Source organism: Emys orbicularis, chromosome 8, assembly GCF_028017835.1.
Source record: "Emys orbicularis isolate rEmyOrb1 chromosome 8, rEmyOrb1.hap1, whole genome shotgun sequence".
In the NCBI taxonomy this organism is placed as follows: domain Eukaryota; kingdom Metazoa; phylum Chordata; order Testudines; family Emydidae; genus Emys; species Emys orbicularis.
This window is the reverse complement of record NC_088690.1, coordinates 65,937,208-65,954,170: the sequence shown is the minus strand read 5'-3', so window position 1 is coordinate 65,954,170 and position 16,963 is coordinate 65,937,208. Positions and strand designations below refer to the sequence as shown.

The window sequence follows — 16,963 nt, the reverse complement described above, 5'->3', positions numbered from 1 at the left end:
AAACACTTCCCCAGTTTCCTCAGCTCAAGTTACTCAAGAGGAAAAACAGCAATGAAAAAACATTTTAATATTAAAAAGTTTTCATTTGGGCTCATTTTAAAAGGGTTTTATCTTCATTTGTTTTTAGATCAAAGGCAACAAATTCTGATTCAAGAAAATTAATGTTAGAACATTTTCAGAGCTCATGTTTTTTAAATAGCTAACTGCTTGTGGAGAGAAACTAAAGGAAGCTCTGTCTTGCCATCAGGTGGCAATAAAAGATGGGTGTATGTGTAGCAAGTTTTACTTCAAGAAACTTGAAATTAAATTACCTTTCCTTATTAATCTAAAAAAAGGGGGGGGAAAGATCAGTTTGATGAGACTCAAAGCTTTTTACTCTGAAGATGTCCCTTGTCAGTCTTCCATTTTGGAATTATTTGCATACATAATTATTACTGAAATAGGCAGCAGGTTTAAAACAAATACAAGGAAGTACTTCTTCACACAACACACAGTTAACCTGTGGAACTCCTTGTCATGGGATATTGTAAAGGCCAAAAGTATAGCTGGGGGTCAAAAAAGAATTACATAAGTTCATGAAGGATAGGTCCATCAATGTCTGTTAGTCAAGATAATCGGTGACACAATCCCAAACTGCCAGAAGCTGAGACTGAATGAACAAAATGGGTTTTCATACAGTCTAATGCAAATTTAGAAGAATGTAGGCTGTATCTACAAAATGGGGAACTAGGTCCTGGAAAGCAGTGACTCTGGAATGGATTTAGGATTTATAGTGGACAAGCAACTCAATACGAGTTTCCAGTGTGATACTTTGGCAAACAGGGCCTATGTGAGCCTTGGATATATAAACAGGCGAGTGGGGAGTAGGAAGGTGATTTTACTTCTGTATACAGCATTGGTAAGACCAATACTAGAATACTACATGGTCCATAATATGTTGTCCATATTTTAAAAAGGATGTTGAACAATTGGAGAGAGTGCAGAAAAGAGCCATAAAAGTTATTCAAGGGCTGGAGAAAATGCCTTACAGCAAGAGACTTAAGGAGCTCAATTGTTTGATTTATCAAAAAGATGGAAAATGTCTTGCTTATGGTGTAAGTACCTTCACAGGAAAAAAATACCAGGTACTAAAGGGCTCTTCAATGTTACGCTTTTCTTCATTACAAGAGCCAATGGTTAGAAATGAAAGACAAATTTTGAACAGTGAAGATGATTAACCACTGGAACAAGCTACCAAGAGAAGTTGTGGTTTATCCATTGTTGGAGTCTTCAGATCAAGACTGGATGTCTCTCTGGAAGAGACGCTTTAGTCAAGCTCAAGTTATTGGCCTCAATACAGGGGTAACTGGGTGAAATTCTGTGGCCTGTGTCATATGGGTGTTGTCAAACTAAATTATCTAAACATCACTTCTAACCTTAATATCTATGTATTTATGAATGAATGTGTTTTCACACTGGTGCAAACAAAGCACAGCAAACAGAGAAAACACAGTAAAGAATTTTTAGCTAAAATCCTTATAAAGAAAAACAAAAATATGCACTATATATCTATTTATGGTGGCATGTGAACTTGAATAGTGATTTGCCTTTTATTTAGCACTTTAAGTAACAGAACTGGAGTGAACTAGAATATTGTGCACATAGCTCTTTAAATCACAAGAAAAAAAAACAATGTAGTTTATAATTTTAAAGATGTGATCTATGGCAAATAACCAGTCATTGTTACTTTAGAATCTTGAATGGAAATGGGATTTGAGGATTTTCCTATTTGGGTAAAGGTTAATCTTTAAAACTGCATCTATTAAATTGGAAAAATGATTTTTTTCCAAGCTAAAACATTTTAGCCTCCTAGGTTAAATAAGGATTATCTGCAGAACAAATGAGTTTAATAGAAGATCTATAGCAACCTGAAGCTTCGTGTGGGGTTTTGTTGTTTTTTGTTCTTGTATGCACAACAAACAGTATAACCCCATGAAACCCATGTAATTAGATAGGATTATCCCAATTTTACAAAAGAGGAAAACTAAGGCCTTGGCTACACTTGAGAGTTACAGAGCAATAAAGCCACCCACAGCGCTGCAACTCACTCCCCGTCCACACTGGCAAGGCACGTACAGCGCTGTATCTCCGCGGCTACAGCGCTGCTTGTACTCCACCTCCCCGAGAGGAATAAAGAGTATTGTGCTGCCGCTGCTGCACTGCAGCGCCAGTGTGGCCGCCCAATGTGCTCTGATTGGCCTCTAGAAGTATTCGGCGGTATCCCACAATGCCTGTTCTAGCCACTCTGCTCATCACTCTGCTCATCAGTTCGAACCCTACTGCCCTGGCCTCAGGTGACCAACCGTCAGACCCGCCCTTTATAATCCCCGGGAATTTTAAAAATCCCCTTCCTGTTTGCTCAGCCAGGTGTGGAGTGCTATTAGTGAATCTTTCCAGGTGACCATGCCTCCACGCGCCAAACGAGCCCCAGCATGGAGCAATGGCGAGTTGCTGGACCTCATCAGTGTTTGGGGGGGGAGGAAGCTGTCCAGTCCCAGCTGCGCTCCAGCCATAGGAATTACGATACCTTCGGGCAGATATCAAGGGCCATGATGGAAAGGGGCCATGACCAGGACGCACTGCAGTGCAGGATTAAAGTGAAGGAGCTGCGGAATGCCTACCACAAAGCCCGCGAGGCAAACCGCCGCTCCGGTGCTGCCCCCGCGACCTGCCGTTTCTACAAAGAGCTGGATGCGATACTTGGTGACCCCACCTCCACTCCGAGCACCACCATGGACACTTCAAAGCGGGGGGAGGAGGAGGAGGAAAGCGGGAGCGAGGGTGCTGGGGCGGGGGAGACGCACCGGAATCCCTGGAGGCATGCAGCCAGGAGCTCTTCTCAAGCCAGGAGGAAGGTAGCCAGTCGCAGCGGCCGGTACTTGGTGGAGGACAAACAGAAAAGCAGGTTCCCGGTAAGCGGCTTTTTTTTTTTTTTCCGGGAAGTTTTTTTTTTCGGGAAGGAATTTTTTCGGTGCGGGCTCTTTGGGAGAGGAGGGTTAGGTCTGCATGCATGCCTAGATGCCGAATAGCGCATTGATGTGGTCTATCACATCGCGGTAATAGGCCTCGGTAATCTCTTCGAAAGTCTCATCCAGAACGTGGACAATGCACTTGCGCAGGTTTATTGGGAGAGCCACCGTTGTCCTTGTCCCTGTCAGGCTAACGTGTCCGCGCCACTGTGCCGCGAGGGGCAGGGGGACCATTGCTGCACACAGGCAAGCTGCATATGGGCCAGGGCGGAAGCCGGATTGCAGTAGAAGACCCTCCCTTGCTTCCCAGGTCACCCTCAGCAGCGAGATATCTTCCAGGATAAACTCCTGTGGAAAATGTTGGGACAGTGTTCAGTGTAGGTGCCCCCTGCAGCTGTTGGCTCTCCCCAAGGCACAGAAACCCAGAGGACAGTACAGCCCTGAAACAATCAGTCCCCCTTACTCACCATTCTGGGGCTCCCGTGGGTTATGTGCGCTCTCTTTGGGACGGGAAAATTATGCTATTGTGTAGACTGTGTGTGCCCTCCTTAAGTGCGGGGGAATCATTACTCTGTCTGTTGTAAACAATGCTGCCTCTGTTAAGTGTTGCATTTTGCCTTTACAGACGCAACCTTGAGATCTCAGCCGTCCATGTTATCACCGGCTGAGAGACTGCAAAAACTCCGGAAGAGACCGCAAAAAAGCAAAGAAGACATGCTGCACAAAGTGATGCATCAATCTCTTACAGAGAATCAAAAAGTGCAGAAGTGGAGGGAGAGCGAAAGCAGGATCCGCAAGGAAAACGCAGCGCACCGGAAGCAAAGCACAGATCGGCTGATAAGCATCATGGAGCACCAAGCGGACTTTATCCAGGCGCTCGTAGCCATGCAGGCGGAGCACTACCGCGCCCGCCCCCCCCTGCAACCCTTGTCCCAAAACTCTTTCCCTTGTGCCCCCATGTCACCTCCAACCCACTTTCCCCAACATCCGGGTTCTTACCGCCACCAGCTGCCTCCAACACCTGTAGCTTCACCACCCAGCCCTGAAAACTATGACCCTTAACCACTGCACTCAACCCCCATCACCATGCACTATAGCCATCCTGAAGTGCAGCACTCATTGCACAGCACTCCAGACAGGACATACGCAAATCTGTGATTGTACCGTTCCCCACCCCCTTGCCCTTTCTGATTCCCAAACAGTTGTGTTTCTTTCAATAAATGAATTTTCTTTCCAATAAATGGATTTTTTGGCTTTGAAAACATTCTTTATTATTGCATAAAGTAAAAAAGATACCTTAGCCCAGGAAAGAAACAGGCACTGCAAGTCTGCTTAGCAAACACTGATTCCTAAAGATTGGAACTACTGCACTTCACTCCCATGCAGGGCACCAGACATTACTGCTGGTTTTCAGCCTCAAATTGCTCCCTCAAGGCATCCCTAATCCTTGCAGCCCCGTGCTGGGCCCTTCTAATAGCCCTGCTCTCTGGCTGTGCAAATTCAGCCTCCAGGTGTTGAACATCGGAGGTCTATGCCTGACTGAATCTTTCACCCTTCCCTTCAATATTGTGGAGGGTACAGCACGCGGATATAACCGCGGGGATGCTGTTTTCGGCCAAGTCCAGCTTCCCATATAGAGATCGCCAGCGGCCCTTTAAAAGGCCAAAAGCACACTCCACAGTTATTCGGCACCGGCTCAGCCTGAACCGTTCCTTGCTGCTTTCAAGGCTCCCTGTGTAGGTTTCATGAGCCACGGCATTAACGGGTAAGCGGGATCTCCAAGGATCACAATGGGCATTTCAACTTCCCCTACTGTGATCTTCCACTCTGGGAAAAAAGTCCCGGCTTGCAGCTTCCTGAACAGGCCACTATTCCGAAAGATGTGTGCATCATGCACCTTTCCGGGCCAGCCTGCGTTAATGTCAATGAAACGCCCACGGTGATCCACAAGCGCCTGGAGAACCATAGAGAAATACCCCTTCCAATTAACATACTCGGATGCTAGATGGGGTGGTGCCAGAATAGGAATACGTGTCCCATCTATCGCCCCTCCACAGTTAGGGAAACCCATTTGTGCAAAGCCATCCACAATGTCCTGCATGTTACCCGGAGTACGGTTCTTCTGAGCAGGATGTGATTAATGGCCCTGCAAACTTGCATCAACACAATTCCAACGGTCGACTTTCCCACTCCAAACTGGTTCGCGACCGATCGGCAATCTGGAGTTGCCAGCTTCCAGATTGCAATAGCCACCCGCTTCTCCACCGGCAGGGCAGCTCTCAATCTCGTGTCCTTGCGCCGCAGGGTGGGGGCAAGCTCCTCACACAGTCCCATGAAAGTGGCTTTTCTCATCCGAAAGGTCTGCAGCCACTGCTCGTCATCCCAGACTTGCATGACGATGTGATCCCACCACTCAGTGCTTGTTTCCCGAGCCCAAAAGCGGCGTTTCACGGTGCTGAGCATGTCCGTGAATGCCACAAGCAATTTCGTGTCGTACGCGTTACGCAACTCGCTATCATCGTCGGACTTCTCACTGTCACTTTGGATCTTAAGGAATAGCTCGACTGTCAAACGTGACGCGCTGGCGAGACTCGTCAGCATACTCCTCAGCAGTTCGGGCTCCATTTCCCGCAGACCAAAACGGAACACAGATCGCGCTGCACAGAAACTGTTGAAAGATGGTGCCAAATGTGGACGGAAACAGAGGGATTGCTGGGATGCGAAGCGATGCATCACGGGGCATTGGGACAGGACCCAGAATGCCCCTTCCCACAACCCACGGCGCCAGAATGTGAAGAGGTGCTCTGTGGGATAGCTGCCCATAATGCACTGCTCCCAATGCCGCTGCAAGTGCCGCAAATGTGGCCATGACAGTGCGCTGGCAGCTGTCAGTGTGGACAGACTGCAGCGCTTTCCCTACTCAGCTTTAGGTTTAACTCACAGCGCTGTACAGCTGCAAGTGTAGCCATACCCTAAGGCAAAAATAAAGTGATTTGCCTAAGATTTCCCAAAAAGTCTGTGGCAGATCCAGGAAGATAACCTAATTCTCATGATGCTTAGTCCTTTGCCTTAGCCACAGAACCATCCTGCCTCCCCGATGCATAATCAGCTGCAACATTTAAAAAATATTTATATACTTTCCATAAAAACAATATTTGATCTCATTCATTTCTTAGCCAGACCAGACACCTAGCATTAAAAGATTTCCAAGCTGCATATCTCATCATAGGTGCTGGAACTAGGGGTGCTGAAGTAGTAATAACAATCAAAATACATGGTTTCCTCCTTCAGCACCTCCACTATAAAAATTCTTACAGCACCACTGTATCTCATGGAAAATTTTCAAAGTGGTCTTTTTTCTAAAAGTATATCATGTAGAAGGTCCTGTATTTCACTTCTCATCTTTACTACTCGGAATGTTTACATTCAAACACATTTGTTTTCTAGCCACTAGAAATCTGCATGTACGTGACAGGACAAAAATCAAAAAGAAAACTAGCAGCTCACTAACCCTTCTTTCAGAAACTATAGCTACAAAGAACAACACTTCAGGGGTTATCAGGCTCAAGGACACAGAGTTCAGAGGTTCAAAGAAACCAGCAGAAGGACAAGAAACCAACTCTATATGTAAATGATGGGCCTAAAATGGGATTCCAGATATGCAGCTATGGGGTGGGGGGGAACAGCAGACCACTAAACCAAAAGGGTGCCCCCATGATCTTAACCTGAGATCATGCTAAGTGTTGAGACTTAATTCCTAAGGATAGAGAAGGGAAGAGGCTCTTTAAAAGCACAAGCAAAGGAAAAGAGAATCTATATCTCCTCCTGGAAGGAGACCAGGAATAGAAAAGTACATGAGACAGGCATTCTACGAGATCAAGGTCATCATATGAGGGTTATGGTAGCTGCTGAAATACCAGGGCAGTTTGGCATTAAAAGCAGACAAAGTCAGGTTTAAGGAGAGTAACCCTCCACATCTGAAAACCATAATCTAGAACAGTGGTCCTCAAGCTTCATTGCACCGTGACCTCCATCTGACAACAAAAATTACTACACGACCCCAGGAAGGAGGACCAAAGCCCAAGCCCCACTGCCCCGGGCAGGGAGGCCAAAGCTGCCCCAGGGCTTCTGCCCCGGGTTGAGGGCATGTAACCTTAGTCCCCCTGCCCAGGGCTGAAGCCCTCAGGCTTCGGCTTCAGTCCTGGGCAGTGGGGCTTGGGCTTCTGTTTCAGACCCGGGCGGCGGTGCTCGGGCTTTGGCTTTGGCCCTGGGCCCCAGCACGTCTAACACCAGCCTTGGTGACCCCATTTTTGGGGTCCCGACCCACAGTTTGAGAACTCCTGCAAGAAGGGGGCTTCTTTCACCCAACAGACCAACTGCTAGGCAAACATATTTCCCTGCAAGATGGCTGACCTACCTTCTGAAAGCTAAAAGCATCCTACTCACAGCCCTGAGTTCTAACACATTTGTGTTTATTATATGCTCTAGAGAAGACCATTTCATAGGAACATTCTAGATCATTCAGCACCCTAAACTACCCAAAGCCTGCCATCTGTGGTCATTATAAACCAATGTGTGTGGTCTAATAGATGCTTCTAAAAAAGTATTGGAGCAGAGCATTGGCAAAAGCCATAGGAGACCAGGCCCTGGATAGCACACCATTGCTTGGACCAAAACACAAGGACCTGTCCTGTGAAAAAGACAATGCCCCATCTGTTTTGAGCTGACCAGAACCATAGAAGAATAGGCAGAAAGGTGGTAAAGGAGGAACTGGAAAAGTTAGTAACCAACCCTACATCCAAGACCATAAGTACCCAAACAGGTGATGCTGAAGCATCTGGCATAGAAGACTTCCTCCTGACACTACAGAACCCAACAACAAGGTACACAGCAATGAAGGAAATTAAAACAACAGACCCAATGCCAAGGCACTCAGCCCTGACACACCTGAAAGCTAAGCTCCCAAGGGTCCCTGGCACAGAAAACATTCCTGATATTCAGTAACTGCCCAATGCCAGAGCTGTCCTGGCCCTGGGTCAGTCACAGTGTCAGATATTCTCATGGTTCCATTTGCACCTTGTCTTTCTAGGCTCTGAAGAGCCATCACTGCATCTGGGAGCAGAAGTCTCGAAGAGACAAAGGTTTCTGTAATGGACGAACAGGGGTAGCAACACAAAACCACCAAGTTTCCGCTCAATGTATGTGGCAGTCAGAAAAAACTGTCCCTGTACTTCAAGGAAACAAATAGGATGTACACATACCCCAATGGACATTTACCCAGAAACTTCTGAGCTTGTGCGCTGAAGTGCACACATCACCCAGTGTAGGGATCAGTTCAGGCAATGCTCAAAGAAGCCTGTAATAATGGTGGCCACCATAATACATACCAAAATAAGTCCATTCACCACTAAATATAAAGTCTCACTCACAGTACTATGAGGACACCTGTATTTGTTTTCACTCACTAACAGCTTCCAAAGAGATAGGACACAAAAGCTTTGTTCACCATGCATTCATAATGTAGTATTTTCATTAAGAATAATGGTAACCAAAGCTAAATAAAGAATAGGTTGTGCTGACCACAGAACAAAGGTTGTGCATGTCCATTTGGTACAACTTTTAAGCAGCGTTTTTAAAGTGTCACATATTCCATCACTCTGCTCGAAAAAGGCAAAGCACTTCACTTAAAACATGAGCTGTTGACTTGGCTTGAGAGTAATGTGTTTGACTTTATCTATAGTCTCTCAAGAGTCCATATGCTGTACATGCAATGAATATTAAATCTCTCTCGTGGCCAGCACAGAGCATTTGATGAGTCTCTGGACATTTACAAGACTGTCGTTTTTTTGGAGAAGCTGGTGTAGTATAGAATATATTTACAAATGCAGCCCACTTTGTTTGCAACTACAGTTCAAAACCAGCTGGGCAGCCCTGATACGAGTCTCATAAATCAGAACAATTCTAGCAGAACTTTCCTTTCAATTGTAAGATCACCCAAGACATCCAGATTTTTACTTCTCCTGACAAAACACCCCCAGATATTGCTGACATCATCAGACTTGGTCAAGAGAAAATGCCAGCTGCTTAAGAGCTCTCATGTCACTCACAATGTTTAATGAAAGGCTTTTTCTTCATGCCTGAGGCTGTAAGAGAATACAGGATTTATATAGCTATGGGAGTACTAGGGGCATAAGATGTGATATATGAGCAATACTTAAACTAACCTCTGTTCCCACCATAAAATTATCAATCTGACTAAACAGCAAGACCACAATGGATCACTACACTATATCCAGGTAATTGCCAAGACTGCTTTTAAAAGAGGAAGCACAGAAAAACCCACTTAAAAGTAAGTCTTCCACCAGCTATATCTCTACATTATTGAAGTATTTCATTTTAAACACCTAGCCCACTGCCTTTCAAGCCGACACACAAGATCCATCCCTTCCCATACAAATGCCAGACCATCCTATACCAATGTCTAGGACACCCCTCAGTGGCCAAATCCTCCTGTACCCTTCCACAACATGTCCCCAGTTGCCAAAGTTTGCAAGCAGCTCTAGTGTGCAACACCACCTGAGCTGCCAAACCCTCAACCTCTTTTGCCATCTGCCCCCAGTCCAATCCCATCCCTAGCCCTTAGCGCCATCTACCAACCCCTCAACACCTGAGAAGCCCCCCAACTTCACAAATCAAAATGAGTTGCTAATACCCTCTTATACTCACACATATAGTCTCCTTCCCCTTGACAATATTAAGAAAGGTGTCCCTCACCTGTGACCCAGCTGGCAAGGGGGTTACAAGAATATCCCGATACTAGTATGTACATTCTGGTTCATCAAAGAATCTCATGTGAGGTCTTAAATGAAAGCCAGGCTCACAATGGCACATTTGCATACAGAGTCAGAGAGCTATGAAGTCAACAGGAAGAGCACACAATGAAGGAAGAGAACCTTATCTTGCAATAGGCTTGAAACATTGGCTGGACTATATAAATGGGGAACAAAGACATCCCACCATTCTGCACCTAGGAAGAAAACGGACAGCATATTTATATACATGAAAACAGAATCTCAACCAACCTGGGTTGAAAACACTGCAAAGGACTCGGGGGTGTAAGATAAACGTCTTTAGACAGAAGGTTAGCCTGTTAAATTAAGTTTAGCCTCTAGAAAGCATGTTATGATTTTGTTTTATATCTAACCTGTTTCAGTTATCCTTACTCACTGTCTCTTGAATCTTTGACAATCAACTTATTGTGGTTTTCACTGTAAATATACCTCAATGCTCTGGTATTAAGCTAGGTGAGGATCCTGAGTTGAATCATACAAGCTGGTGTGTACACTATTCCCTTGGGGACAGCAGATGTGGTATTTCTCTGAGTGTTCAGTGGATAAGGGGCTAGACACTACAGGGGATGCTTTGAAGGGGGTCAGGACTGGGATGCACCTATTGTTAACCTGCAAGACAAAGTAAGGGCTTGCAGACTGCTTGAGTGGCTAACAGACTGGTGGTGTAAGGGAACTAACACCCAGTTAAACACAAGCAAGCCTCTGAGGGGCTGCAGGGGGTAACAAGGGGACTCTCAGTCCTGGGTATCCCAAGAACCATGGCACCACCCCATTGTAGTTTTTTTTTTTTTTTTTTAAACTTATTCCACTTTAATAGAAAAGGAGCCCGGAAAGATCCTAGGACTACAGGTTGGAGAGTCTCTTCATAGTACTGGGGAAACTGTTGTACTAGTCTATCTTTAATTAGATTTCCCAACAGTCAGGTAAGTATAAACTTGATAAGATCAAACCTGCACAGCTCCTGTCAGAGAAAATTGTGCTTCTCTAACCTACTACAACTGTGGGTTCTTTATTTTTTAAATTGGGGCAATAGATAAAGGTGACCCAGGGGATCCAATTTACTTGAAGTTTCTTAAAAAAAAAAAAAAAAACACAACCCACAAGCGAAAAAGGAGCAAAGTCTTATTGTATAACAATGAAAAATTAATAAATAGGCCAGCATTTCCCAAAAGACAGGGGCATGCCCCCCCCCAGGGAATATGAAGGATTGGCTAGGGGGCACAGGTAGATCCCTCAATTTTTCTCTAGGGCATGCTGGGCTGTCCTCCACCCAAGCACCCTGCACACGGCCCATTCCCTCCACCCCTTTTCAGATACCAGCTACTGTAGCTGGTTGTCCTATAGCACAAGTGGTAGAAGTCTGCTGCAGAGCTGAACATTCATGGCTCATACTTTGCTGAGGATCATGGTAGGGATGATACAGTTGCACAATTGTATTTGTTTACCTTTTTCCTTTCTGTAAAACGTGGATAATAAAATCGCCCAATATCCCAATGGTGTTGTGCAGATAAACTCATTAATGTTTATGAAGCACACTACTGAGGAACTTAATAATTTTACACTCAGCACAGACTACACAATGAACAAGGAAGATAAAAAGAAATTTTCAATAATAACCCATTCACTGAATGAGGCAGGGATCCTGTGGAAAGGTAGTATCTGATCAAGTAATTCAAGACTCTGTAATAATGCACTCACACAAGCGAACTAAATTAAGGTTGCACCAACAACTTTAATTCTGGCATTTCTTAACTTCTGAGTGCTTGCCTTTGCCACCTGAACACTCTTTTAATGTAGTGTTTGTTTTTATTTACCATATTTTAGCAATTTAAGGCTTAAGTCAAGACCAAGCTAGTGAAGATTACTGAACACACTATGTTTTGGCTATTAAAAACCAGTGGGATTATGAGAAGTACCAGATGGCTTTGAACACAGTGGGAGATTGGACAGCACAATGGAACATGAAAGTCCATTTAGATAAGCATAAGTTAACGAATGCTGACAAATACATTCAGTTTTGCATACACAATATTGTGTCCAAGATAGAGTATAATTTTTGGTCAGATAATTTTTTTGATTCAGGAACTTCTATTACTGCCAACTTTGCCCTTCTCCAGAAATTTCCACAACTCATGACATGGAAAAGTTACTGGAGGAAACAGGCTGTTTGCAACCACCACTGACTGCCCTGGAGAGCAAAACTGAAGTCCCTGTATGTCCATTTTGGTTATGTGTTATTTTGTTAAACCTAATTTTACGGGTTACTGAGAACAAACATATCTAATCTAACATTTAAAGGTAATTCTTTTTCTCTAAAATAACTAGTACATAATATACTTTTTTTTCTACTTTTCACGTTTAGCCATTAAAAGCAACCAATAGCTACTTGAAAATATGGCACGCTCTAAAGTTTACCCAAAATTATTACAGACTATGACCCAGATGGGACAATGAACTCAATGGGACCATGCACGTGTGTAAGTGTTTGCAGTGTTGGGACCTTTCTTCCCCATGGCAAACTCTACTTTGAATAGTCTGTTTACAACTCAAAAGACTGGTGTAAACCCTCACACTGACAGGTTTATAACACTTAAAAAAAACATTCAAGTAAAAATACTTTGATGCTGAACTCTATAAGAGGGATATACATCAGGTAAAATACCTGTTTTGGCAGTGACAAGCTGTAGAACCAATGGTCGCCTTGTTACAATTCCAGATCCTCGTGGAAGGAAATCCCTACAAGAAAAATCAGAATGTAAATAAGGAGAGTATGATCACAACTGAGAAAGTCGGACAATGGAATTTTTACCAATATGGATCATTCCTTTAACAAACAAACAAACAAACAAACAAAAAGACACTACACCACTGTTACATTCACAGTGGGCACACAGAGAAGTTAGAGTATTTTATTTTTTAATCTTTCTGGAATATTGCAACATAAAGTCAATGTTATTTCTTAGAATCAAGAACCCCAACACACAAGAGCCAAAACCAGACACACACAGAGCAGACAGCTTCCTATGGCAGAGCAGCACAACTCACCCCACCTTGCTCTAGGCTGGCTCTTTGCAGACTGACTGCTTCATGCCCAGATCACACACTTCTCTACAGAGCCCCCTAGCCTGCAAGCAGGACCAGGAAGCCCCTTAAAAATCTGAAAGGGATAGCTTGTAATTTGAACACAGTTTTCAGCATACCAAAACCTTCACTTAAAAAAAAATTGTAGTACATAAGGGAGAAACTCTTGTTAAACATTTAAATTTGGTAGACTTAATTTTCATCCAGCTAATCTAATGGAACCCAGGATTTAAAATGCAGGGCCAAAGGAACAGTTCACAAATTAAGGAATCTTTTAGGGTTTTTTGGGTTTTTTTGGCTACTGACTCTAGTTGAAGTGAATCGGACGGATAGCCAAGAGAACTCAGATATAATTCTCATCTTTAAAAGAATTAAATTGCGTCTATTTTTCTTGTAACACCTCCACACCCAATAATGAGAATTTTGTCATTCGTTGGGAGGGAGTTGAAAGGCTTCCTTGTAGAAATTTTTTCAGGGTCAGAGACCCCTCATGTGTCTATGCACTCAATGTAGTGTGTTCTCCCACAGTCTGGCCTTTCCCCCATCCCTTCCCCCCCCTCATGCCATGAACCCCTTATACCATAGTTAGTTAATGCCGGTAAAGGACTTGGAACTACAATTCTTTCCACCTTGTTGGCAATCTCCATAGTTCCTCACCTCGCTCATGCTGAGCCACCACAGCAATTTCTTACAGTTCAGGGTGCAGAACTAAGGAAAGGGGGATTTGCCTTATTTTAAGAGCAGAATCACATCCGCTTACCTAGCTTTGCTCTCCTGGGTCTTCTAAGAGTCATGCAGAAAACTCCCCCCCCTTTCTCAAGATATTTTAAACTCAGACACCTACAGGCTGACTCACGGGCTCTGCCCTACTGAAGACACTCTACACTCAGAGGACCCAGAACACACTATAATTTCCTTTCAAGAGTGGGAAGCAAGAACTCCTCTAGATCTCTAATTCCATTTTAAAATGTTTGTGAATGACTATATATTAAAAAAAAAAAAAAAAAAAAAAGATTATTCCAGAGCAAGTAATGGACAGGTAAACCCCATCACTCACATCCCCAAGCCCTCGGGGGGGGCTCTGTGAGAGTGGCTTCTGGCCACTCTGTGAGAGTGGCTTCAGAGAAGTAGAATCCCAAAGTAAGTAGGTTATCTTCTTTCTAAAAAGACCATCTGTGAAGGACTCTCAGTCCTGGAGAGTGACTAGCTCAACGGATGTCCCACAGTGAAGAGTATAACGATAAACACTGACTGGCACAAGGTCAGCACTGCATGTAACAAAAAGTTTGTATTTATTTGTGGTTTTTGAAGGAGGAAGTAAAATACCTCCCCACAAAAGGGCTGGCCACCACCTGGGTGCCCCTGGTGGATAGGAAAACCTCTGCTGTGTTCTACTCCTGTTTTCCCCTTCACCAGGGCTCCTTCAACAAACTCCAGTCTCTCTTTCAATCACAGCCCTTCTTAGGGGGTTGGGTTTTTCATTAAATTAACAAAGTTCTCAAATAAACATGAACAATCTTCCACCCAGGTTTAAGCTGTGCTTAGCCCTTGGTTCCTAAGGAACTGTCCCATCCTGAGGGACCATGACTGAAGACCCTCTTTCCCTGCAACTTCACGCTGCAGTTCCCTCACTGCAGCTTCCTGCTGCCTTTTACCCTGGGATCATCTGATCCAACCCAGGTGTGGTATGTCCTGTAATCAGGACTGGCTTAGCCCCAGGCCCTCCAACCCATGGGCAAGCCAAAATCATGAGGCTTAAGGAACATCCAGACAAAAGACCTCTCCAAATTTTTGGCCAATTACATATATAGGACATACTTAAGCACAAAGATTGGAGCATGCGGGACAGCACTCCTTACTTCAAGGCAGGTTCTGCAGAACAACATAACTCTTCTTCACAGTAGATGAATCTAAGGGCTGGTCAACACTACGCAGCTTTTAGTGACAAGGCTGTGTCAACACAGCCTTGTCGCTAAAAGGTCAGCGGGTGTGAATGCTCTCTGTCAGTATTTTGTCAGCACGTTTGCTGACAAAATACTTCCAGCCCCGCGAGTGGCGTTAGCTTTGTCGGCAGGAGAGCGCGTTCACACTGCCACTTGTGTTGGCAAAACTTGTCTTTCGCGGGGAAGGGGGAGGCTTTTTTAAGTACCCGTGAAAGACAAAAGTTTTGTCGACAACATCGTAGCGTAGACAAGCCCTAAGGAACAGAGCTTTGCCAACAGTATGGCATATACAAGGCTGCTTCACATTGGAGGACCATGATTGAAACATCGCCAAGACAAGCAACAGAAGTTGCCCTGCCTTGTATCATACACGTCCTGACATGACTTAACTGCGAGCCATCCAGTATTAAAACATGTAGTCAGTCATTAAGACATGGATCCCCTCGGGACATCATTGCCCAAGCAAAATGTGTTAAAAGAAACAAAGCATGGGTGGGCGTTAAAGCCTTTAGTCCACTTCAAGTACAACCCCATGGAGTTGTCAACAAGTGTGTGAAAAGAACCTCCCCAGGATGAGCATGTGGGCATTGGTGTAATATTGATGAGAGTCATTATGGAGGAACTCCACTGCCACCTTGGAAAGGAATCTGAAAAAGTGATTCTTCCACCAGTCTGAAGCACTGCTTGCTCTTCAGGTTGAAGAGACTGCCACCAGGAAACGGTATGCCATTTACAAGAACCTGAGTGCACAGACGGTTATTAGTTGGAAAGTAGCATTCACCAGCTCTGTCCAAAGTAGGGTATCCCATGAAACCTAACTGGGATTTCAAAAAATGTCCAACAGCAGGCGTACTTGGGAACAAAGGGCTGCAGAGACACTTGTCCACGTATGACTCAGGTTCACTTGTTGACCATTTTGTCCTTTTACAATAGAGTAGAATCTGTCTTTGGATTGCGTTCAACTGGACAAGCAATGTAGGCCCCTTATGAGGTATTTAAAGAGATCCACAAGAGCCTGATCTCAGCACACCAAATGCTTCTTCCATTTCCAATCACAGGTCTTTCGGGTGAAAGAGGAGACACTCACCCCAGACCTACCAATAATATACTAAGGAAAAGGGTTTAATACACTTAAACATAACATTTTCAAGGCTCCTCTATATGTAGTATCCTCCAGATTCACTAGGATGAACTACCCCTTAAAGAACAGAAAGCCTTGGCATCTCTAAACCTTCTCAATTGCAGCCGAGACGTGCAAGGGGGAAGTGCCCATTAAAGTGCCAGACGCATTGGCACTCTCAAGGTTCAGCTGGCACAATGATTTTTCAACTCAGCAAGAGGAGTCCCTCTTAAGAAGGAGAAAGAATTGCAGAGAGGTTCTTTTGCCTTAAACTGGCAGAAGCAGCCTTACTGTGCCAAGTCTGTTAGGATATAGATATTCAGGCCTGTCTATAAAGGCCTATACTTTAAGAATTTAGGTGTATTCTTATCACTTAGCTAGTTATAGAGGTATAAAAGAAAGAATCAAAATCATTGTCTGCCGGTGTAAGGGACAGTCTGAGGCTCTGCTCTTAGGCTAAGTAAGGTCTTTGGCTAAGCAGCAGAGGCAGCCATAAGCTGAGAAGTGAATGGTGACATCCTCACATTCCAAACTAGTCACATTGAAATAAGGTGCTATTGGGCTGTTAGGAATACAATCCTGTCCTGATATTCCTATCACCTCCAGAGACAGGGAAGAGCCTAGAAGATGTAAAAGGAAACTTAGTTTGATAGCACCCTGTCTGGCAAGAACTCACTTATCAATAGCTGGGATGTGAAATCCTCATTTCTGTATTGTTCCATCACTGTAGTCTCCACTTCCCTATTGTTTGTCTGTATAATCTCTGTCTGGTTCTGTGATTGTTTCTGTCTGCTGTATAATTAATTTTGTTGAGTATAAACCAATTAAGGTGGTGGGATATAATTGGTTAAATAACCATGTTACAATATGTTAGGACTAGTTAGTTAAATTTCAGTAAAATGATTGGTTAAGGTATAGCTAAGCAGAACTCAAGTTTTACTAAATAGTCTGCAGTCAATC

At 44.2% G+C, this 16,963-nt stretch overlaps 1 protein-coding gene across 1 annotated transcript in view; it reads right to left on the bottom strand.

The window, feature by feature from the left end:
* The window catches only part of DNM3 (dynamin 3), a 353,245-nt gene that overhangs the window by 289,496 nt on the left and 46,786 nt on the right, over nt 1–16,963 (bottom strand). Inside the window, exon 2 of the mRNA XM_065408897.1 lies at nt 12,522–12,595. Coding sequence (XP_065264969.1) covers nt 12,522–12,595 — 74 coding nt within the window. The remainder of the gene's footprint in view (nt 1–12,521; nt 12,596–16,963) is intronic.